Here is a 25,714-nt window from a genome sequence, read left to right as displayed (position 1 = left end):
CTATCAATTGAATTCATCATTTATGCTCACATGCTCGTATGCTTCAGTTGCCTGCATCAATTGCCAAAAATTAGCATGGCAACCTTAAGTTGCCCAAGTTGCTTTTTCATCTTACTTTTGGCTACTGTGACACTGGATGCTTATGTAGAGTATAACAAGCATGGTGGGAAATGGGGTTGTGAGGCCCTTTTCCTTTCTAAATGGTGGAAAATGGGGTCCCCAAGGTCCTTCCCCTAGTACATGAGAGTGTTTATTCGTTGGGTGCTACAAAAAATGATTGGATGATACACGAGGGGGTGGGGAAAACCGTGGGCAATTGGATCAAAGGTTTATAGTGCTAGTAAATGGGTTGGTGAGAGCACAATTTAAGAATGGTTTATCTAGATGCTTCTATAGTTTTTCACGGGAAAAACGTCATGAGCTACGCATGTCCATCCTTGAATATAAGCAATAGTAAGCTTTGAAGTTTAAGCTTCTTGTTGCATGAAGAGCATCACTAGCTATGCACGTCCATCGCTGAATCTAAGCAAGAGTGGGCCTAGAACTTTAAGCTTCTTGATAATAGATCCTACTTTGAGCTTCTAAAAGATTAGCTTGTCGGTACTGCAGCACATGAGATACATCAGATAGTAAATCTTGATCAAATTTTGGAAATCATTTCAACCCTAATGTTGTTTGTGCCCAATGCTACTCTCTACCAATAATCGATTCACAAATCATGTATTATGACTGCTGCCAATTCATCCATTTGCCACAATATATATATGGTGGATAGGGGATGCCTATCTTGCACTCATTAGACTACCAAGCATACATAGGTGAGCTACTTACATGCACTAGCCCAAGCATTGAAGGACTATAACACCTTTTGTCCTTATATAAAAGGTTTGCAAGGTCAAAGACCATGGCACATGGTTCATGACGTGGGAAGAAGAAATTGTACAATTGAAGGAGATGGCTTTTAAGCATTTGCATTGGAGAGCTTTCAAAACTAAGTCAAGAAAGGATTCCAAACACAACTTTTGTGAAGCCTTGTTGCACATTGGGGATGTCTTGGGCACTTGACTTCCATGGTCCCATAGGCATGTAGATAGAATGTTGATGTATGTGCAAGGTAGATTGGTCGATGGACAAGAATTGGAGATGGAAATGGAGAGGCAGCAAGTGATCACATCTAGTTCATTGAAAGGTTGTATCAGGTCATGTGCTCACTTTAACTGCCTTGCTAGGACCAATCAAAGAAATAGAGTTCATGCAATCCTTCCTAGAGAAATGGTCCCTGTTGCCTTATATTTTATTGCTGTTCCACTATTTAGACACAAACACTAACCCTTAGGAATTAGACTATGTCATGATAGCATCTAGCTCCACATGTTGTAGCTTCATTCCTTTGAACTTAATAGCAACCAATACAAGTGGTGTCTTGAGATTACAATTTGAGTTCCACTAGTCTATTCACCATGGTAGCTATAGAGGGTACTATTGCTCTGTCTCTCTCTCAGTGCATGTGTGGGTGTGCATTATATTATAATATATAAAGTATATAATATACTACATATATAATGTATAATCTCTCTCTCTCTCTCTCTCTCTCTCTCTCTCTCTCTCTCTCTCTCTGTTTCTCACCTTTGCATGAGGTAGGCAAAACAATATATGGCCTATTAGACACAAATTCATAAGTTGTGATGAGGTGGGTGGCACTGGGACATTTCTTGAAGCATGAAGAGGTGGTCAAGCAACACTATAAAGCTTGCCAGTGAGGAGGCTTTAGGAAGAATGAAGCACGCAAATAGCAACAGAAGAGACACTAGATAGAATGACACGTCAATATAAGATTGGCTAGATTTTTAACCGGTTTCACAACCTTGTTGTTAGTGCATGAATGATAGAAATTATGTCAGCCTCCCATTTTATACCATGCAAGAACAATCTTTTGAATTTGCCTCTCACTATGTATGAGTGTGAACCCCAAGGCACATGAGAGATGTTAGTAGGACACGTAGAAGGATTATATCAATGAAGATTTATTATTTCATATTTTCATATTTTCCGAGCTTTGGTTTTTTGTTTGCTTGAAACCTGGTCACTTTTGAAATAAAAAATCTCCATGTCTCTATAAATTCATGATTTAATTCAAGAAAAACTTCAAGCAAGAGCAAAGTTCCCGTTTAGCTTTTTGTTACAACTATCCATCAACTTGAATACGAGTATTACTTATAAGAGGAGCATACAAGCAATCCATCAAAGCTAATCTTTTTGCATCTAAACTAAGGAAAGTAGATCAAAGATCTGAGTAGAAAATAGAGTAGAAAGAAGAGCTAAAACAAAAAATTGATGAGAGAGGGGCACATTCTCTAATATTATAAATAACTAGAGAGGAAGCATTGCGACATCTCCCTATACATCACGTCGTATGCAGTTCCATTCTTTGGTTTTCTTATTTTTATAACTTTAATATTTTTCTCACTTTTTTAAATTTCAAAATGTCACTATTTTGGGTTTTTTTTTAAGGGGAAGGGGCCTTCACCTTCATTAGTTTAATAACTACAGCTCCCTTTTTACAACACATTCATATTTTAATCGTATAAATTTACTATTAACTTAACTAGTCATCTCTTTTTTTAATGCATGTTCTTGACGAACGAGTGAGCGCTAGGGAATCTAAAGAAAGGGCCATTTTGCATGCAAAATCCAAGGCCAATAACACCATCATTCATATGATCATAGTCCAACTCATTACATCTCAAAGGTAGTATTGATGATTACTTCCATGTTATCACAAAAAGAACTCACAAGTTTATTCAAGCAATGCCTTATTCATGTATTTGTTGGGCTTCAATTTTCCAAAAATGCTAATCTTTGTCCATCATAAATAATAAAACTTGCTACCCCTGATTTTTACAAGGATTATTAGCTCACTAAACCTTGTATCATGTCTCATCTCTAAAATTTCCCTATTTCTTTTTCTACCATTTAAAAAATAATAATGATTTAGTATATTTCAAATTAATGATTGTGTGCTAAAAAACAAAACAAAACTATGGGACATCTACTTCAGTCAATAAATAAATGCAACAAGATGCAAACCTATTAAGTATGCACCCACTGGCTTCGTGCTCCATAGCAGGAAAGAAAATATAAAACATTGGTTTTACATTAAACTAATGCAACAACATGTCAATCTATAACGTAATGCACATTGGAGTCACAATTGAGCTACATTTTTACACAAGCAAGATAAGAGGGTTGTAATCTAGCTATCCACCCTGCCACGAGCTTCAGAGATCTCCTTAGGTGGGATGTGGGAGTCATCTTCTTTCACTTTCTCTCTCTTCTAACTTTGAGTTCTTTCTAAAACTCTCCCTCCAAGCCCAATCCTTACAAATGGGATTCTCCTTACCTCCTTAGCCCTTTCATGGGCCTATTAATGCACCCTTACATGAATGCTTAGACATAGGGAACCCACGCCTAGATCTTAGGCCTTGATTTTGCAAGCACTATCAAGCCCTCTGATTTCCCACCTCACCATAACTAAGCCATAGGCTTAATATACATGCTATCTATATACTCTCCATCAAAACTCACAAATAACCCTCGATTCTGCAAGTACTCTTAAGCCCTCTGATTTCCCAACTCACCAAAACTAAGCCATAGGCTTCCATGATTATGACTGACATAATATACATGCTATGTATACTCTCCATCAAAACTCACAAATAAAACTATTAAGGAATGAAGCTACAACATTGGACGCAATGGCCATTCTTATGTAGTATATATATATTTTTTTTCACGCCTACTTTGAAATTCAAAACCATCACCATGTGTGTTTGTTCATAGAAAATATTTTTCTCTACAAATTACAAACTTGGGGTTTTAAAAATTTGACGGTTGTTCTTGAGAATTTGTAGTATTTTCAACTAAAATATGACTAAATTCCCTAAAATTTTGCAAAATTGAGAGAATATTTTTAAAAGGTGAAAATAAGGTTCATTGTATATAGTTTATAGGTTTTATGTGAACACTTTGTGCAACATATATATAATATGTCTTTCATAAATGCCGTCATAATTATAGGTTTCAACAAGTGTGCATTATAAAACTTTTAATTTTATCATTTACAATGTGATGGGGAACACATCTTCTTTTTTAAACCCTTTGCCTTTCTAATTAAAAATTTATTCTGGGCAAATCAGGTCATGTGCTACTATTGTTGTAGGTTCATTGTATTATAGTTTGCACGTTTTTTGGCCTGCCGTTGCAGGTCTTACGGGATCAAAAATGAAAATTAATTTCGGGCATTTATTTGTTGCACCCTTTTATTATTTGTGCATCCTTGTCCAGCTACATTTCTGGTTACGTGTCCATCCTTGGCCACCCACGTGTCTCGCAAGCTAACTTTCGTCGCTGTGTTTTGCATCCTCATTCGCCTCCGCCCTGCTTCCTCCATCTCTCCTCGCCGTCGTCGCTTGTTTAGTCTGGTGGAGGCTTGCTTAGTCCGGTGGACGTGGGGCTGAAGTTCTTGGGGCTGATTCCAGACAGAAGCGAGGCTCCTCCTGCCAGTGCAGAACCGGAGGCTGTTTGGATGCTTAGCCAACCGACGTAGGGCCATGGATTGAGCAGAGTGATTGTCGCCCCTGCATCCATGGAAAACCATCACCATTGATCAAATCGTTATGCAACAATCTGTTCAATTTGTTCGTCACAGTCTACAATTGGTCAATCGTCATCCCTATCTATAGCTGTGTGCATCACAATCTGTTCACAGTCTTGAATCAACTTCGTTAACCGGATGACTCACAATAGCTCGCATGCTGCGCTTAGATCCAAGTTACCCGTTTGGCCTTGCAATTTCCCGTCATGTCCAAATTCTGCGCTGGCGTTGAACAATTCTCCTCCTGGCATATGTAGTATGAGCATGTTGGGCAACGCCCAGACGAGTATCTTCTATTTTCCTCTTGGGCAACGCCCAAACGAGTAGATGCTAAGCTGGTTGTTGTGTACAAAATACCCCAGGTTGCAGCAGTTGACGTATCGTGTTTAGAACTTCATCCTCTTGGAAAATTGTTTTCTCCTTGCCATGGGTAGCTTTGACTATGTGCATTCTGGATCCGATGACTCCATGGACACCAGCAGTGGTGAATTTGAGAAAGGTACCCCTTTATCCGTGCCTCTGTTGCAAGTATTCTGATTTCGTCCAAGTTTCGTGATTCGTTCTTTCAAACTTTGCAATATTTCTCCTTGCCTGCATAATCTTTTCGTGTTGTTGCGTAGGAATGATGAGCATTGCAGAGCCCCACCCTGGGAGCGCACAAGAAGCAACTTCCCATTGCCAAGGTCATAATAGTTCTTCGCTCTGCGTTCAAGGTTGTTTCGGACTGACAATTGCTGAAAATTTGACGGGTATCCTCTTGCAGACACAACCAAAAAATCACGCAACGAGGCAAAAGCCAATTCTATCGCCCACGGAAAACTAAAGATCACGGAGGATAATTTGGTCAGAGCGCTGGAAGCGCCAAAGAACGAAGGTCCTCTCCCTTGCACTGCTTCAGTTCAGATTCCTCGCACGCTTACTTTGCTCTCTGGGTTGTTCCAAGACTCTGAGGGCTGAGTGAAGTACTTATTTGCTTAGCACTCGGTCCTTGACGTACCTGCCAGGATTGACCTTAACAAAAACCTGTCTCCTCCTCTACAAATGTTCAATTCCATGTGTGTCTGTAATTCTCTCGCTTTCTAGCTCCCGCATGATGTCCACGTTTGAACGTTTTCCACGGCAGGTAAATTAGCGGGCCAATAGCGAATCGAGTCGGGACTGTATGAACTTAGGGGGTCAAGCATGAGAGCGTGAAAAAAAAAGTATAGAATCGAGATGAGTTTGGGTTCAGGCCTAGCGTTTCAAAGTATTATAGCTTCTAGGTGACATTTTCCAAGGATAGACTAAAGACTGAGAGACGCTGGACCATGTACCTGCAAATAGCTTCCCTGGAAAGTTCTCGAGACGCCCAAAAACTGCCTGTAGACAGTATATGGCGATGCCTGGAGAGAATCTTTGCCAAATCTTCTTCACTAATTCCGATAGACAGCACAAAACAAATCCGCTCTTGGAGCGTCTCAGACTTGAAAGAAAGCACACGTCCGTAGGTGTGGAAGGGAACTCCGACTAGGTCGAGGAAGGCGATTCTACGGTCAAGGCTAGGATTGGGTTTGCATCAGTGGTGCGTCTGACTGCGTGTTTGTTTGACATATTCTTTTGGGCTTGCGCAGCCCAAACGTTGCATCCTTATTGATGGCCGCACCAATATTCGAGAAATTAATACATTGTAAACGTTTTAGCATCCTGATCCATATTTCAAAATTTAATACATTCCCTTTTAAACTCTATGCCTCTAGTTTCAGATGCTCAATCGTTTTTCCCTTCTAGTGTGGTGGTTAATGGAAACATCCGTGCTCTAGCCAGCTAAGGATTTGTTTCGATATCTAGGGATTGTTTGCTAAAAGCAACAACACCCGGACCGTCTCCCACCGTCGACGTACCTATTGTATTCACAGTAGCAAAAGAGTTTGTAAAAGAGACGGGTCCCTCTTGAAGCTCCAGCATCAAGAAGTTAGCAAGAAAACACTCAAGACTGCCTTCAATGTGGCCGCAAAACTAGCCTACATCGAAGGTAAACGCTCACTTGGCATAAACGCATTCCATACACCATACTCATGGTTTGAGGGCTGAGCCTTTGTAGTTTTAATCATTCAGTCAAGAAAGAGGGGTGCAAGCAAGGATGCCTGCTGAAGATGTGTTGTAGGATCGAGCTCGACATCGAGCCCCTCTTCAAGGTAGACGAAAACAATTCAGAAGACACAACAAGCCACACTAGCTCCACAGTCAAAACTTAGCTAATTCATTTTCTACGCGAGTTGGCAAAATGAGCGCGTGTAATGAAATTTACAACCCAATAGCCAAGGGCAACCGTTTATTTCAATGCATGTTAGCAATGACTAAAACTTGCACGCTTCTCTGCTACTTAAGTAGTCATAATAGCATTGTGGGATGGCAGAAAGAATGCAACACCATGGTGGAGATTGTTTTGAACTTTTATTCTTGCTTTCGCACTTTAGAAGGATTGGATAATCTTGTTAACAACGTTTTAACACTTCATTATGGTTATTGCTACTCTCACAAAGCTCTAATACAATAAATCATTTGCATTGCACTCATACAGCTTAAATTTATCTCATGCAACCATTAATGCACAACAAGACATACGCACCATCGTTGTACGACTTCGACTATTCTCACACGACTACAACTTTTCATTTTCCAGCAAGCTCCTCGATTTCACAAAAGCTAGACAAAATCAATAAAAAACAGCAAGCCGGCCTATCGAACAATGCAAGTGCTGAAGTGCACCAACTTGGAGCAATTGTGCCAATAGAGCTAGCCTTGCCTTGCTCTAGTGCTCTCCCGACTTTTCTCATAAACTCATTGTTGGAGTATGTGCCATACCGTTTTGCCTTCGAGGGCAAGGTGCTGTCAAAGTATGGAATGTTTAAGGCACAGGATGTCTCGTATCCTATCTTCATGCGCGTTGACATGACAAACATGGAATATTGCAAGACCATAACCTTGCACGTCCCACATGCTTACGCGCTTCAATTAAAAGATGTTCTGTAGGTCGATGGCTTCTTTCGGGTAGAGGGCCCTGCCATTGCTAAGCGAGCACTGGGAAAAGGTGGCACTTCTTTCTTGTCTTTGTGAGTGGAAGCCACAAAAACAATAATCAAAGCCAAGCCCTTTGAAGGCATCATATCATTTGTTCTTGAGAAGCCAATACGAATCTATGCACCGTGGGTAGCGAACCAGATGGAAACAAGCAAGACATCGTTCGCGTCGTTGATGGCAACCATAGCTTTCGTCATTGTAAAGGTGGACCTGGACAGACCTCCATTAGACCAAATCATCATTGTGGACGGCTTGAACATTAAAGACCGCCGAGCCACAATAAGCACTAGTTGTTCTAGACGGCCAACCTCCAACTAATTGTTGCTTGAAGATCTCTTGAGTAGTAACAACTTTTCTTGCAGCTAACTTTTGTGGCGAAGAGGAGGCACATGCTAGCACGGTTGGTCGAAGAATTCATAGACGAAGGCATTGTCATGTACATTGCCAAGACACATATCCTTTATGTGCGCAAGGCACGCTCTTGCTGTGTTTAACTTTACTATCTTAGTGGCAGTCCCAGAGGGAAGTCTTTCGGTGGCACTACAAGAAACTTTCATAAGCCAAGTATCACAATTGGGCTACAAAAAAAAGGTGAGGTGAAAATTTCGCATTGAATACCATCAACATAGAACCGTGTTGACAATCTGTCTGTCAATTGGTTAGGTTGTTGGAGTGCTGCACTTTATCGGGCTGAACGGCCCACTAGTCGAGTTCCAATGTGGAGGTTGTGGCTGTGCACGCGTGAGCAGAGAGTCCATTTTGCTACTTCTGTGACTGTGTTCAGACAATCTCGCACATTCCCTCCTTGAAAGGATGCGTTGTGGACCGTGACGGACATACAACTCTGTGGGAACCATGTTGACGACATGTTGAAGCTAAATTGCCCCTTTATAGAGTTTCAGAGTCGTATTATTGTGGCCACGAGGAACATGTTGTTTGACAAAAAGCCTTTAGGGGAGTTCAATGTAAATAGCGTCGAGTTTGTGATGGATTTCATGATGGGTGGTTGACAAGTCTTCCTTGCTTGTTCCGTTGTAAATAGTTCTCAAGTTTTTTTCAAGCATTTCAAGTTTTGCATTTCCAAGCACTCCTCCTGGGAGACACTGCCCTCCTTCCAATACTAGAAATTCCCATTGTAAATCTCACCATGCAAAATAAAACTTCCATTGTACATGCCACCCAAATAAATCAAGACCTCCTTGCTTGGTGCAACTCTTGTGCAACTCATCTTTTCACTCTTACGTTTCATTTAATTTGGTGTCTTCGTGGGCTCTTAGGCTTTGTTTAGAGGTGAGTTTCACTAAATTGGGCGCCCTTAATAAAACTCTTGCTTTCCTTTTCAAGGTAAGTCAACATAGTATACAAGTGATAGCAACATGCCCAAACAACAAACCCAAAAAAACTACCAATGCCCTCACAACCCTTTGTTGGAAAAAAAAATCATGAACACCAACACACCATGGATATACAAGCCGTTATTGCACCATACAATGTTCGCCGATGATGGTTTTATTGCTCACGAGTCACAACCCGAGCAACACAGATGTTCTTATTTGCGTGCTAGCTCTGCACCCAACAAGTAGATATGATATTCTATAGTCCATAATGGAAAGCTACAACGTGTGTGTCAATGCATCCATAGAGCCAAAAAACAAAGCGGTTGCCAACACTAGAGCAAGCGCATGCACATGACAAAGAGTAATCGACACCTTGAGGATTGTCCAACATAGTTTAGGTGGTTCCTTCAGATTGTTGGTGCACAATGGCAAGGAGCTAGCTAAAGAGCTTGCCCTTGGGCATCTAAACGATAAAGGAGGGCATGTAATGATGTTGGATGAAACAACATTGCCATCAACTATTGTCCCATTAGTTCCTTTCAAGCAAAAGCATACCTACAAAACTTGGACAATCGAGGATGAGGTAATACTATTCCAAGTGATGCACTTACATCCAGGACAGCCGGCCAAGACTATTGCATGCGCCTTCGAAGAAAAAATGGGCCATGGGAGGTATGAGGGAGTTAATTTGTGGAAAGATATATAGAACAAGGTCACGCATGGCTACCATACCTACCAATGACCACTTAAATCTCCGCGCTCACAACCCAACCACAGCTCATGCGAGTGCCCTACAGTCCTGCCCTGGCAGCAAGAGGAAATGCACTGACCCTACTATGGGATCAGCCATAAAGCAAAACAATTACTTGGCCAAAGTCAAAGACACACTGAGCTTTGAGGGATGTGGTTGCCTCACGCTTAGAACGAAGATGAAGCTTGCAAAGGACATCCACAAAGACTTTATGAATCGAAACAATCTTTGGGGAGAACAAGTCAAGGTCAACACAATGTGGACACAACATATCAAAAAAATGTAGGAGGATGGGACAAGTGCAGGACTATTTGGTCTTGACAATGAAAATGATGAGGCGAAAGAAATCGAGGGGACAGACACACTAGTGCATGGCATCTACACAGCACATCAAGTGGTGGATTTCGAAGGCAAAACCCTAAATGGTGCTTCGTTGGAGGGGTTTTTCCCAATAGGGCTTCTGTACGACAAGCACTGCGAGGAACTAGCATTCCCTACCCTTTTCTATGGGCAGAAGAGAGAGTACGAGCCAACAACAACAAGAACATACCAAGACATTGTCAAGTGGGAGCTCAGACACAAGGACCGATGGTTTGCACTATGCATCGAGAACTTGTTCTTTAACTCATGAAAGTACTGGTCCAGCAAATTGTATCCTTGAGCTGGGTTAGATTGCACAAGGGACAACTCCAAGGAATTTGCATAAAAGCACAAGCGGCGCTTGTCGATACAAACATAGAGCAGCTGTTGCAGTCAAAAATTGGTTCTGTGACTTTGTTTGCCTGTGCACATCAACCGATTACAAGCAAAGGTTGAAACAAAATGTGTTTGCAATGCTCAGGCAATTGGGCCTGCCAACATTATTTGTGGCATTCTCAGCTGCAAAGAAACATTGGGAGCCCCTGGTCTCTTGCCTGTGCAAGCTCTCTGCAACAACCCGAACAATGGTGGCCACACTGAGGCCATGGATGATCTCCAAAACATGGTTCGGTCAAACCCTATCACAAAAGCGCAATACTATGCATATAAATTCTGAGCCATGAAGACCTTGTTGAGGCAAGATGACAGCATATTGGGCCCCATAGATGATCTTTTTTTCATCACTGAATTTCAGAATAGAGGAAGCCAACACGACCATGGACTTATATGGGGAAGGGGTATGTGGATAGCCACATTTCCACAGAGTCCTCACAACTTCCACTGCATTTGAGAGATATTCAGACGCACTGGCATAGGAAAACATGCACTAAAACAAACAAGAAATGCCGATTCAGCTTCCCTCATCGACCTCTTAGGGAGACACGTGTCCTTCTCCCCCTACAAAGCAACGATCGTAAAGGCAGGCACAGAAAAAACTCAAAGAAGGTTTTTGCAGTGCTTGAAAAACCCCAAGCACAGACACTAGCGCTTGAGGATTTTTTAGCTAACATAGGAATAGCAGAGGACGAATACATACTTGCGTTACGAAGCACCATTTCAGAACCTTCCTTGCTTCTACAAAGACAACCAAAATATATATACACAAACACTTTCAATCCCACAATCTCAACATTATGGGAGGCAAACACAAATGTGCAATTTGTAATGAACCCACATGGGGAAGCCTCCTACTGTACATCCTATATAACAAAGATCGACAAAGAAACAACAAACACAGTCAAGGAAGCAATCAAGCACAGCATCAAGAACAACTTGCCAATGAACAAGCGCATATGAAAAGTTGGGAACACCGTACTTAACACGCAACATATCATCGCACAACAAGCCGTTTACCTATGCTTTTCAGTACCCCTCACAAGCGCCACGAGAGAATTCATCTACATAAACACGAGCGCAGTAGAGGAACGAACACTTTTACTGAAGAGAAGGTCGCAGCTTGAGGGGCTAGAACCAGACATCACATAAGTGTTCTTCGATGACATCATCAACAAGTACATCAAACGGGCAAACAACTCAAAAAACATGTGCCTGGCAGTATTTCCAAGCGAATTTGACACAAAAAGAGGTCGAGAGTGGAGAAGGAAGTGCAGCAAGATAATTCGATTCAACAACTACAACAAGCATACTAAACCGAGGAGCACTACAGAGAGAAATGCCTCCTCTACCTGCCATTTAGAGAGGTACAACATTTGCTGGATAGCATACACCTGACATGGCATGACATGCACTCTGCATGCAACAAGATAATCTTGGAGAATGAGGCTTTGCTCAACAAACAAGGAACATTTCGAGACATCTACGTGTCCAACAAGACTACAGACACTTTGAGTTCAACTGACGCATCAAGCGTGGCGCTTGATGTCGACAAGTTTGACCTGCAACAAGAAATGCGCAACGTAGGCAACATGAGCACACCAAAAGCAACGCAACATCATCCAGTTAACATCTTGACAAACAAGGCATACTATCGAATGTACCACCAAACAAACAAAGAACAACTCGCCATTGTGGATGACATCTTGTTGAAAAAATGGCTGAGACCAGAGGAGAGGTTCCGAATATTCATATCTGACGATGTAGGGTATGGGAAAACATTCATAGCAATGCTACTTGTGCAAGTGTTGTTGCTGCTATACTCACACAAAGAGACAACAAACGCCGACTTGCCAAGAGCGCTTTTGCTAGCTTACACGGGAAAAGCAGCCAGAGGTATAGGCAGAAGCACGATACACACAACCCTTCACCTACCACATCTTGCAAGCAATTACATAGCCCTTTTGGCAAAGAAGCTACAAACACTGTCATCCTTATATAAAAACATCGAGCTAGTTGTCATCGATGAAGTTTCAATGGTGGGTGCAAACACGTTCATCGGCTGCTGATATGTGCATGCGAGAAATACAACACAGGCACAGTGAGCCTTTTGGCGGTGTGGACCTCCTTTTTTGTGGAGATTTCTGCCAAGCAAGCCCCATTAAAGACTCATGGGTGTTCTCCCAACAACTAGCGGGAACTTCGATGCTAGGATTGTGCTGGATGACAAGAATACACTACTATGAACTAAAACAACCAATGAGACAAAACAACGAGCCTTTCCTTGAAATGTTGAACAAAATCCGCGTTGGTGCGCAAACAAATGAGGAGCTCAAGGAGTTTAACAATGCATATTCCAAACAAGCGCGAGACATCGCATCTTTTTTACACAAACGTAGCCAAGGACGAGCACAACAACCTCAACTTCCAAACATTTGAAGGGGACCCGCATGTTCTAACGACAATCGACCACAAACACAGAACATGCAGCAAGAGGATCAAAATGCCTCCAGTCTTGAGAAAAACAACAGGCTTGCATGAACAATTGAGGATGAAACCCGACATGATTGTGGAAATTTGTTCAGGGAATTCGACATAAAGGACGGAATAGTGAACGGAGCAGATGGGGTCTTCAGGGTCAAGACAAGTAAAGCAAACCAGCGATAGCTTGGATTAAACTATTCGATGAGGCAACAAGAGCAAAAGCTTATGCACTAATTAGAAACACAAGGCTTTTGACCATGCACCAATATCATGGACACCAATACTGCAAATAACAAGAGAGTTCCAAATAGGGAACAACTCTTTAAACAGTGTAAGTAGGACACAGTTTCCTACACGGCTTACATAAGCAAGAACTATACACCGTTCCCAAGGCTTAACAATGCATAGGCTAGCATTCGACCCTACTGGCATAAAAGCACATGGCCTTGCTTACATAGGTTTAAACGTCAAGGGCGAGGGACCCAACAAACCTGTACCTCCTTGCCCCTTTACAACGGGAAAATATAAAAGTGGACCCAAGGCTCAGCGAGAGATCACTCGTCAGAAAAAAGAATGCTGGTGGGAGCTCGACGACATGAACCTATGGAGCAAGAAGGACAGTACAAGGGTGGACCTAGTTAGCCTAGGCACAAGGGGATTTAGTAGCCATAGAGAAGAAATCCTGCAATGCTCGTATGTGCTGAACGCAAGCATAGTATGTTTGCAAGAAACAAACGCGAGAAGCGCCGACGAGGCGACATTAACAGATTGGGACAACAGATGGAGTGGGGCTCGCAACATACTACGATAACACTTTCGAACTTAAATATGCGAAAAAAATGAAGGCAAACGGTACAGAGTGCATCGTCACAATCCTTAAAACAAAGGACAACAAAGAACAAGCAATAATTAATGTATACAAGTCACCGTATGCATCGCACAGAGGCTCATTGCAGCACTGCAAAAAACAAAAGCAAACCTTGCAAGTGCAATCCAAACTTGCGCAGCAGTGGGTGACTTTAATATTGACTACAACAATGATAGCAACAGAAAAGAAGCCTCCAAGAATACATGACAACAAGGGAAATGGAACAACTGATCCTTGTGCCACAACAATCCATGGAACTACTTTAGACCACATCTGGACATCATCACCAGCAACGCACACAGACAAAGGAACAAATTTTATATTTTGGTCAGACCATTCACTGACACACCCATCTCTTCGATGATTACTAGGGTATCACGATGTAAGGCAGGCCAAATGAACATCGTTCAGCCTTGTTGTGAACAATGGTGGGTTTATCTAAAATTTTTGCACGGTGGTTCTCTTGTGTGTAAGGCCCACCGAATGCCTGGCTTGCAATAGGGGTGTCTGGCAAAGGTAGAATGAACCCATTGGTTGGTACAGGAGGGGAAGGGCCGCCTCAACTGCGCCAATCGAAACTCGTTCCGGAAATATCCTGGGCCGCGGTGGTGTGAACCTGGGTGTGAACCCGGGTGCACTAGGCTGGGGTTCCCAAATTATTTCCCGCGCACCTTCTCTCCTAAGTCATTCGTGCAATACAAGCTCAGCAACAGCTGATCATACAACAAGCGTAGGCTGTATATACAGGAAGAATGGAAGGCGTCCTTCCCATGGACGTGGACACATTGGCTCCTTCGAAGCTCACAGCTGCCCAGAAGGGAAAAGCGAAATCGCCCACATCGCATGGCTCTTCTGCCAGAGATGGTCCTTGGGTGGAGAAGTATCGTCCCACTTCCCTTTCGGATGTTGCCGCGCACAAAGACATCATAGAGACGAGTGAGTTGCCTTGTTTCCTCTAGTGATTTCATGCATTGTTGAGTGTCCTTTATGCTTACTCTCTTCTCTGGGCAATTCTTGTAAGCGGCGTAGCCTCTTGCTCAACTCTGGTACTGTCAAATACACAATTTTCGCTCTAAGGAAGGCTTAGTAAAATCTTGCACAATTTGATTATTACAGCCTTCTGGACCGTGTTCGGCTGCTGGGAGCTGTTGTTTTGTGTCAGTTGGCTATTTTATGATGTGTGTGTGTGAGAGAGAGAGAGAGAGAGAGAGAGAGAGAGAGATCTCATCAGCTTCTTTGTGCAGTTGATAGGTTGACAGGTGAGAATAGGCTGCCCCATCTGCTTTTATACGGTCCACCGGGTACAGGGAAAACATCGACAATCCTAGCAGTGGCTCGCAAGTTATATGGAAATCAGTTTCAAAACATGATTTTAGAGCTTAACGCCTCAGACGACCGTGGCATCGACGTGGTGCGGCAACAAATACAGGATTTTGCAAGCACTCAGAGCATCAGTTTTGGGTGTGTTTTGGATTTGGTTAGGCTTTTGTTTTAAATAGCAGAAACGTCAAGGGAGTCAAAAGAATTGGCTGGATACTTGCATGATTATTGATGTGCCATTCTTTGGGTTCCTGTTTGCATGACCTTATATTTCATGTCTTTGTGGCTAGAACTCAGGCATTATCGTCTGCATCAGTTGTACACTCAGTGTACAATCTGCATCTTCATCTTTTCCTGGCCTTTCAAGAATTATACTGACGTGCTTGCACAACTGCCACTCACAAGTATAGCCTGCTTGAGTGTGAAGCTATGCCCATTATGCCACGGACTCTTGCCAATCACTTGAAATACTTAAGAGCAGCATGTTTGGCACTTGCACAAGGATCGAGGCTATGGTACAAACTCAACTCAAGCCTGTGCAACCCCTGTGATTCATCCTCTTCTTGATAGGCACCAGCCCAAAAGTTCCATGATGCATAAGCTAAATGGACACAAATCCATAGGCTAGAGTGCAAATTTTATTGTGCCTGGCTTCCTGCATACAATGATGGCAGAAATGAAGGTCTTGGTTGGCCACATTCAATGTAGAAGTGTCTAAATCTGACACGTTGGTAATGGTGGGCCGAGAATAGTGGCAAATCTTGAAGATTTTGAAGGTAGCTTTGATATAATTATTATGTGTGGGATATCCCAAAGGCCGGTCGCCGTGTAAATTGATGAGGGAAAAATCATGATTCCACTTGATGGTAATGCTTGCTCATGCTGTTCCTTGATAATTCGATTATTATCAGGGCTGTGACGAATTGTGGTTGCCACACTTGCATGTCAGAATTTTTCAGAAGTTGAGTGCCAGCAGGCTCTCTTATGTGCATGCTTTTTGAGGTGAGGGGTTATGCTGTTTGTGGATGAGCACACCTTTTGTTATCCATATCATTACATTGTAAATGGTTGATGCCTGAAGTGTCCCCAGCCTATTTTCTACTGGCACACAGGTCAAATTAGGTCCGTGTAGGCCATTATGGGATAGCACAGGTCCAAAATCACATGTTTGCAGTGGGGTGTTGCCATGATTAGATCAATAGGTGCAAAGGGGCGCCTGCCCACGTCCACATCAAAGGTTTTCTTGAAAGGTGCGAAGGAGTATGCTCTAGATCTTGTAAAGATGTTACTAATGCAAATTCAAGTGAACAGATCAAAGCCAGCCTGCCTTAACACAAGAGGACACATTCATATATAAATAGATACAACTTCTAGTGTTCTCAAATGTCTTTTGGATGAGGAGCTATGTCCCACCAGTAGAGGGTGGTAGCCCTCAATGTGCAGGGTTCCGAGCCAAGCATTGGTGCTCAATCGCCTGGGCTCTTCAAAGGTCCTTTTCTCTGTAATTTGGTTATGACAGGTTTTTGGATATATTTCGGAGGGCTTGCAGTCATGATTCAGGCGATGTGTGACCTAATATCATGATTATGAACTTTGATTTACAGATGCACCTTTTCTCTGCCTTTTTTTCTCTTTCATTCACAGTTATCTGGTTGCCACTGATCATGTGTGGTCTTGCCTTGCGTTCTCCCTTTCATTTTAGATATTGTCTCATGATAGATCTTTTATGCAGTGCAAGAACGAATGTGAAACTAGTCATATTGGATGAAGCAGATGCAATGACGAAGGATGCACAGTTTTCTCTGCGTAGGGGTAGGTTCGCTATGTGTCATTCTTTTCTTCAAGATCTATGCATTAATCATAATTACCATAATCGTTAATGCATTGTTTCCTTTTGACAGTTATCGAGAAATACACCAAGAACACTCGATTTTGTATTATCTGCAATTATGTCAGCAAAATAATTCCCGCATTGCAGTCTCGTTGCACAAGGTTTAGATTTGCACCACTAGGTGCAGAAAATGTCACGGAGCGTTTGAGATTTGTAATAAAAGAAGAAGGGTAATCACCTTGTGACACAGGCCTTTTGTTGAGTCAATTATTGTTTTTTCTAGTTCTATACTGTTTGACACTGTTGATTGGGCCAGCACTCAGCAGCCTCATACATTTGTCAACAGGCTCACTGTGACAGAGGCGGGACTTGCTGCTGTAGTGAGACTAAGTAACGGTGATATGAGAAAAGCACTCAATATTCTGCAGGTTTGTTTGTAAATGTTGTTGAATGATAAACAAAGTAAGTAGTCAAGTTTGTTTTTTTATTGATGATGTTTTACAGTAGGCTGCACGAGTAGCTAAATTTTGCTTATACGAAACTCAAAACAGTAGGGTGGATGCAATTACTAAATAACTTACCTTTGCTCAAATCTATACTGACTTGGAGCAGAATAATATGGTAGTGATGCTGCTTCTCTAATTTTACAATGTTGACAAGTGACAAACTAGTGCAATATGAGGCAAATATTGCACCCTTGTAATATTAGATCCACACTTATTTAAGTGGTGCAAATTGAATACAGGAATGGCCTTTGTAACAAGGTGCAGCTCTTTAATGGAATAGAGTGTGCTTATTAGAGTATGCATTTCCATTGGACATATGAAACACAGGACCAAAGACAGTAGCGGAGAGAGAGAGAGAGATAAATGCTCTCAGAGAATGAATACAGTTCCATTAATACCCTTCCATTGAACGAGTCCTTCGTATTTATGTCAGATTTGGGTATATTAAATATTTCTACTAAGGCTCTCGGTAGGCTCTTCTGCAATCCCACAAGTGCAGCCATGGCCTAGACCTACATTATTAATCCATATGTTGAGTGATGTGTAGCTCGGTATGTTTATGTGCAAAACCTACCTCTAGCTTTGGGTGTAACAAATCCTTTAGGAAGACCCTTTTAAGGTTCTTATGCAATGCATGCATGTGCTCCCATCGCCTAGACCTACAGCCATTTATCCATATGTTGATTAATACAAATAACTGAATACATCATAGATTGCCAAGTAAGCCATCATCCCTACTTGTAAAACCTGCCTGTAGTCTACTGTAGTTGAGTACACCATGTTTTGTATCTGTTACCTAATTAGAAAGTCATGACATAGCATGCACACCATCTAAAAATCCAGCTATGCTTACGTGATACCTTCACCTTGGTTGAGCTCCGAGACATACGAGCTTTCTTTGTCTCGCATATAACTTGCATCTATGAAAAGAAACAATTGGTTTGTTCTCTCACATCCTAGATAATTCTTCCAGAAGCTACATGGAGTCTTATACCAATGGTGAATCATATTTAGGAACATAAAGATTGAAAGAAAGCTCTGTACTTGAATTTGATTTATGTCCAAGAGTCAGTTGAAAAGAAAATAGAGGTAGTATTTTTGTGGATTTTAGAGAGTTTAACGATGAGTTTCCTTCATGACTTACGTAAGTCTTTACCTCTCGAGATACTAGAAGATTTAACTATATATTAAGTAATTGGTAGCGATCTGCCAAACAGACCTCCTTATCAATTCAGTAAACTGCAATACTATGAGATTTAGAGGCAAGTCCAAGAATTGTAAAAACATGGGCTGATTAGGCCAAGTAGTTCACCCATAGAGTAAAAGCTAAACATAATACATATGAAGAGTATGCATCAAATACTATATTAAGCCAGCTTAGACTAGTGATCCGGAAGTGATGCTAGAAAACTAGATTGCAGGGAGTTTCCCTTGGAAACAGTGTTTTATATCTTGTGAGGACTCTTATCTTCCATTTTATCTTTTATTTGATGGAGGGCTCACAATAGGAATGTTCCATTGTTCATTCCATGCATCAAAAGCAAGGTTTGAAGATGGATCTTTGTAGAACAATAGATCTAAATGACATATTCGATTTTCTCTTGTAAGGTATGGAGTTTCCAATCACATCGAATTCTTTAGAATGGTGCATGACGAAAAGTTTGATAGAAGTACTTTTGTGAGTGTCACATGCACCCTTGCACTTGGGTGCAAAGTGACACATTGGCTGCATCGACAAGTGTGTAATAGTTCCCTAATAGGAGATTTTTTCGTATGCTGTGACCCCTTTGTGAGCCCTTGTTTAGGGACGGTCAGGCACAAGCTACGTAAGTCGGTCTCTCAGTTTTAGGTCAAGTCGGAAGATCAGTCCTTGTTCACTAGTACCCACTGGAGAAGCGTAGGGTAGTGTTTCCATTTTAGGTTTAGGAATAGGTTTAGGTCCAGCCTAGGATAGGAGCCTTTCTGGGCCCCCCCAGGACTGGAACAAGTGAAGAGAATGGCAAGGGAAGGGCTGCTTTTATAGGCTATCCTGCACCTCTCCCTAGGCTGCCATTTATGGGGCCTAGGGCTGCCTTTATGGGGCCAAGGGACCAGCCAACCAGCCCCAAAAGCCCTATAAATAGGGGGCCTCCAGGCCCTCCTTCCTCATTCAGTTCTCCCAGCACTTCAGCCTCCTACAGCTCCTCCTCAGCCCCCTCTAAACAGCCTGACACTGGCCCCTAGTGGCCCTCTGACCAGCCTCAGCCTTTGGCATCAGTTCAGCCCTCTAGGAAGGTGTTCACGCAGCGCATCAGCGGGGAGTCGGGACAGTGAATGGAGTAAGGTTTGGGGTCTGTTTCAACAGCTGTTTTCAGTTATCTTTTACAGCTTTACACAGCTCACTCTCAGCTCTATATTTCAGTCATCTCTCAGCTCTCTTATAGGATCTATCACTCCTAGCTTTCACTCTCACTCACGCAGTAACAATTTTAATGTGTTTGTTGAAAAAAATTGTAATTCTTTTGACTTCAACATTGCACCCCTTTCCTCTTGTCATGTTCTTGTTTTGTTTTGCTGAATGTGCAGTCTACTCACATGGCATGCCCAGAAATCATGGAAGAGGCAGTTTATTTATGCACTGGTAGCCCAATGCCTCGTGACATCGAGCAAATAGCATACTGGCTTCTTAATGAGCCCTTCACAAGAGCTTATAATTGTATCCTCATAAATTGTAACTTCTCAAATTTTTCTAGTACTTTTGAATCTCTTCAATCAATGAATGAAGGAATGGCTATTGCATGTCTTCTAGATGGCTCTTTTCAGTATTGCTACATAGGAAGGCACGTGCATGTTGAGAAGCTAGTCCAGTAGTGGATGCTGCTAAGAGTTTGTTTGCTTATATTCGTAGCTTGGAGCTTGTGGTAAAAGTTGACTTGTACTTTTTCTCTGTAATTATTTCTAATGCATGAGCTGATTTTTTGATGTGACTGCTAAGTTCACATATGGTTGCCCTTGGGAACCCTTATGTGAGTATTTGTTGCCATTTTCTTTTCCAAAGAAAAGACTTCTATTAAGTACAAAATCAATAGTTTCTGGTCAGAAAGTTCTCTGGCCTGTGGATCAGCCACTCTCCCTAGTACGACAGGGACGACTCTTGCCGATGTCTTTAGGCTTTTTCCGATCCTTAGAATTTCTGGTCCTTCTGGGGCAATCGGCAGCCAGGTGCCCCTCTTGGCTTCCTTTCGGAAGGTCTCGATCTGCTCTGGACTGAACTTGGACTTTCCTTTGTAGGACTTTGATCACCCCTCGGCTTCTGAGGATGAGACTCTTTCTTTTCGAAACAAGGTGGCATAGAAGACTTCTTTCCCGTTCCTTCAGGTACCTTTTTCTTCTTGTTTGATCCCCCTTTCTTGACTTTCTCAAAGGAAGGATGTACATGTGAACTCCAAGTGAAGCTGAATGCATGAGATCTTGGATCTTTGTGCTAGGCAGGATGTTGACGAAGGTTCTTACTTTGGGTGGTAATCCTGCCCAATACTTTCGAAGCTGCACCTCATCTGAGATTTTCGAAGAAGAAGAAACCAGTAGATATGCATCCCAAAATCTCTTGTTATAAGCTTCGATAGGCTTCATCCACAAACTGTTTTGGGAGAAACTATTGATAGAATACTTGAGTTTAGATAAGGGATTTCTTCTTGATAGACTAGTAATGTCTTGTCTCTTCTTTATATGAGTGGTCTGTACTTGAATTGTCCTCTTTGACTTCAGAAAAAGTAATTTCAGAGCTGAAGACAAAGAAGGGACTCGCACTTGTGGACGTGATTAGAGAGCTACATCCGTAAGTAGTGTGCCTTTGTGTTGATTCTCATGTCTTAATACACAATTCTTCATAAAATTTAATTCCATGTGCTCTCTATGCAGGTTCGTTTTCTCTATCAATATGCCTTCTGCCATTCGAATGCAGATTGTGAACTCTCTTGCAGATATTGAGTAAGTTTTGGATTTCAGCACCCAAATTAAAGTTCTTCACCAAGATCTACCTTCCCCATCGGATTCACAAGTTTTCTTTGCTCATTGGTTGTGTGATGTTTGGTATTACCTAGATCGCCTTTGTGTGCACCCCATGACTAGGATAATCATAGACTTCTGCTTAAGGAACATCATGCTGTACCCTATGCAGATCATCTTGGTATTTATATGCATATTCCTCAGTGCCACTTATTATTAGCCTCAGATGAAAAATGATGTCTATTGGAGGGCTACGTTGCCTTTCTTGTCAGGAAATAAAGGCAAGCAGAAAGCTTCTCTTGGCCTTCTCCAGCCCTTAGCTGCTTCTACGAAATGATGGGAGAGCATTGCTATGGATTTCATCACCACCTTACCACGATGCTCTTGAGGCAATGTCCAGATTCTGATATTTTTGCATTGCTTGCAAGAAAAGTGGTCAAGTTCTTGATGTCACTCGACTCTTCATTGTTTTAGACATTACTCTTTCAGTCCTTGGGAACAGCTTTGCTTTTCATTTTTGCTTAACATCCAGAAACTGATGGACAGACGGAACATCTGAATCAAGTCGTCGAAGAAACTCTGCGACATAACACTTAACCGGGGTTCAACTTAACTCCTATTTTCGTAGCATATAGGCACACTCCTTTGGTATCAACTAACTTTGCGAGTAGCCCTTGCTGATCAAGTTTGATCAATTAGTCCAAGATAGGCATGGCATTCTTTTACAAGTTCGGGATCACACGAGTAAAGTGCAATAGCGATATTGCATCACCATCAGCAAGAAACCCGCTGCCGACTTGTGACAAAAATCCTTGTCCAATGGGGAGATCCTTATGACTTTAACACCATCTGGCAGGTGGATGAGGATACACAACAATACCTATGTGAAAGTTGTGCATGTGCGGGAGCATACAGGAGAAAGATAGACAGAGAGGTTGACACAGAGAAATAGGCAATAGCAACGGTTTAGATCTAGGGATACAATTACAGCCAAGGGGCTGGTGAGGAGAACAACTCCAAGTGACCTCCAATGTTAGACTTAAATAATTGTGGAAAGGAGGGCCATGTTAGGTTGGGTAGACCTGACCAGTCAGGTCGGGTAACTTGACCTGGTGGGAGCCCAAACTGGGCCCCAACACAGCCTTGACCATGGGTCAGGTTAGCATGTTCCTGCCCACCTAAAACAGGCCACCAACTAGTCCAGATACCCTCTCTTCCCGCATGCTAACACCTTTGCCTTCCTTTCTTGGGTCCTGCTGCACATGCCTCATCGCAATTGGAGGACTTCTTCATCTTGCCCTGAGATAACACAACCAATTCCTCCTCGAGAAGAGGGCAGCATAGATAATTCAAATCTAGGGGACTTGTCATGACCTGGCACCGCAATGCTCGAGAGACCATCGTGTATTCTGATGGGAGTCTGGTGAGAATCAGGGCAGCCAGCTGAGACGAAGATAAAGGACTAATAGCAAGATGGTTGTGAATGACCTTCACCTTCATTAGGAAGGGTTGCATTTGGGGGAATCTAGACAGTAGAGTTGCCTTTGCAGGGTGACAGCCCTCATGGATGAAGCCCATGCATTGAGATCCTCCAATTTGGACCACACCTCTCTGAGGCACTGGTCAAGGTCTGCACTGCTGGAGAGACCTCTTTCGAAATGGTCCGCACCATAGCAGAATCCGCCTTGGAATGATGCTCCTTCCAGTCTTGTAATTCTTCCAGAAAGGCATCCTTGTGGTCTGCATCCCAATGGATGGAGATCCATGATTGCTCAGACTTTCTCTTGAATCCCTGCACAATCTCCCACAGCCCTTTGTGAATGAACCATAACTTCATGTTCGCTTCCAGTGGGCATAGTTTGTGCTGTCGCGCTTGTCCACCTGGTGAGAGAGAAGAGGCTACCTTGCTGCCTTCTCCAAGTGTTCCTTTCCCCATGCCAGTCCATGCCCTGGAGAAAACTGCTCTGAAACAGCTCCTTAGGCTGTTGTGCCGTCCACGCCTAGGACAGACTGCCCCGAACAGTCCCCTACACCTTCTGCCTCAGATCCCCTTGAAACAGGCCCTGAAAACACTGATCAGCAGCTTGGTTTTCTTCCAGATCTGTGTCAGCCTGCCTGGATTGGATCAGCTCTACGCTCTCCTGGTCCCTTGTTGCACTTACAGATATGCAATCATTGGCCATCCCGTGGATCACGATGTATCTTCCATGGAAAGATGGGAGTGCAAGGAGCACTTCATAGTCAACTGTCCAATTTGTTACAACATCAAAGGGAGATCTCATGAATTTTTATAGAATATAGAGATTCTCTCTGAATCTTTATACCTATCCAGAGCAGAGGTGCTCTTTTCTTGGGGAAGCCTTCCAATACAGGAATGCCTTTGAAAGATGTGATTGGGACTCTTAAACCCTTTATACTACTACTTGAACACAAATGATGATCCCTCAGGTTACTAGACAGCTGGTGTCCAATTGCATCTCGGTTGTGAAGTCTGCCTTGACCAAGCAGACAGCGAATATCCTGCATCAGCAGGGCATATCTTCATCGTGCCACATTAGTTTGGCTTCAAACTCAAAACTCCTCCCACTAAATATAGAGGGCAAATAACACTTGTGAAGGTGGACCTCCCAAAACAGACTCAAAAGCTGAGCTCAATTGACAATCTGCGTAGTCGTGAAGTTTGTTGGAAGAATAACCATTCCCAGCACGAAGGTTAGTCCACCATAGAGCAAACTATCTTTTGATTGTGGCGAACCTCTGCCATTCTGCTGATATAGGGGAGAAACAAGCCCATATCTCACCCATATGATCTTCACTCTGCTAAGGAGTGGTGCCAAACAACTCCAAAGCATTGATGTAATGATGAAATACTTGGTGATGCTAATGCATAGCATCGAAAAGGCATGTAGTGTGGCTCCTGAGATGTTTGTGAGCATTTTAAGCCTCAGGTACAAATTTATGCAAGTCCCTCACATTTGATGTTCTCCTCTCTCATGTTTCCCTAACCTCCTGATTGGTGAAATTATGGGTGATTTTGCAGGTATAGGTTAGCATTTGGGCCGAGTGAAAAGCTGCAGCTTGGAGCAATGACTGGGGCCTTCACTCATGCCAGGATAGCCCTTGTTGCAGCTGCAGTATAAGGCTTTCCGGGAGGATTAATGGTTTTTGTTGTGAACAGCCTAGCTATAAATGCAGGAGCTGAAGAAGCAATTGGTCATTTTATATCCTTTGTCACTACTCACGGCATTTGTATTTCCTTGTTATGTAGTTATGTGCATCCACACTCAGTTGCAGTTTGAAGGGGCAATTGAGATGCAGTATTTGGTGCTATTATTAGGCTCATGTAGCCATTTGGTGTCACTACACGTAACAAGGGTGATGGTGTAAGCACATGTGGACTTCCTGCTAAATAATTTTGGTTTGTGTGCCAACATCAACGATGTAATCAGTGGGCTGTGAACTCTTGGTTGGTCTATTTATATTCACGCTTTCTCTCAGGCCAGAAGAAATTGTATGCATTTGCATTCTAAATATGCTTAGGCAATGGAAGTGTATCACAAACGTCATTATTTTGTAAGACTCGTGTAAAGTTTCTGTCTTTCGTATCTTTAGTACTTGAGTTATTCCATACCCATAAACTTGAGGTAATATACAAATTTGCTTCAATCTAAAGTGTTAGAAATGCAGATGGTCTAAAATATATACTAAGGTTAAGACTAATTAATGCATAAGTTTAATAAATAAATAATTTGGATTAAAAATTATCCTATACCTTGGTCTCATGGGTGCTGATAATGACCAGCGAAACATTTTCACAGCGAAATTATGAGAACACACCAAAGTTACTTTATTTGATAATGTGATAGATCTTAGATCAGCATATCTAATTTCAAGTAGTAGAGGCCATATTGAGACTCAAAATATTAAGAATCATTGTCTATGCAAAAAGTCCTTGATTAAGTTGCATTGCTCCATCAATTTTCCAATTTCATAAATACATATTGATTTTGATTGCTTCATTGCAAATTCAAAATTGGGTTGGCGTTTGGTCCGATGAGTTTAAAGTTTGAAAATGATGATGACAATTCCTAAATGATTTTTAGGGGCATTTGTCATTGTCATGGGTAGACTTGACATAGTTTGTACTTTTAAAAGACATCAAT

General features: G+C 42.2%; 2 protein-coding genes across 2 annotated transcripts; both read left to right on the top strand.

Moving 5' to 3' along the window:
- Positions 1 to 4,761: 4,761 nt before the first annotated feature.
- On the top strand, positions 4,762 to 5,611 carry LOC147889188 (uncharacterized). The gene is made up of 3 exons (XM_087391999.1): positions 4,762 to 5,153; positions 5,275 to 5,337; positions 5,418 to 5,611. Exons 1-3 carry the CDS (start codon positions 5,081 to 5,083, stop codon positions 5,609 to 5,611), a joined length of 330 nt encoding a protein of 109 aa, XP_087248125.1. The 5' UTR covers positions 4,762 to 5,080.
- An 8,804-nt stretch (positions 5,612 to 14,415) lies between these two features.
- On the top strand, positions 14,416 to 25,107 carry RFC3 (replication factor C subunit 3). The gene is made up of 9 exons (XM_087391610.1): positions 14,416 to 14,843; positions 15,152 to 15,368; positions 16,960 to 17,039; positions 17,129 to 17,288; positions 17,405 to 17,486; positions 20,130 to 20,259; positions 21,318 to 21,381; positions 21,465 to 21,533; positions 24,592 to 25,107. The coding sequence occupies exons 1-9, from the start codon at positions 14,660 to 14,662 to the stop codon at positions 24,689 to 24,691; spliced, it is 1,086 nt and encodes a 361-aa protein (XP_087247736.1). The 5' UTR covers positions 14,416 to 14,659; the 3' UTR covers positions 24,692 to 25,107.
- The last annotated feature ends 607 nt before the right edge of the window (positions 25,108 to 25,714 follow it).

This window comes from Dipteris shenzhenensis, chromosome 20 (genome assembly GCF_047967505.1).
Source record: "Dipteris shenzhenensis isolate YYH24624 ecotype China chromosome 20, Dip_SZ_1.0, whole genome shotgun sequence".
Classification (NCBI taxonomy): domain Eukaryota; kingdom Viridiplantae; phylum Streptophyta; class Polypodiopsida; order Gleicheniales; family Dipteridaceae; genus Dipteris; species Dipteris shenzhenensis.
This window is presented reverse-complemented; position numbering and strand designations above follow the sequence as displayed.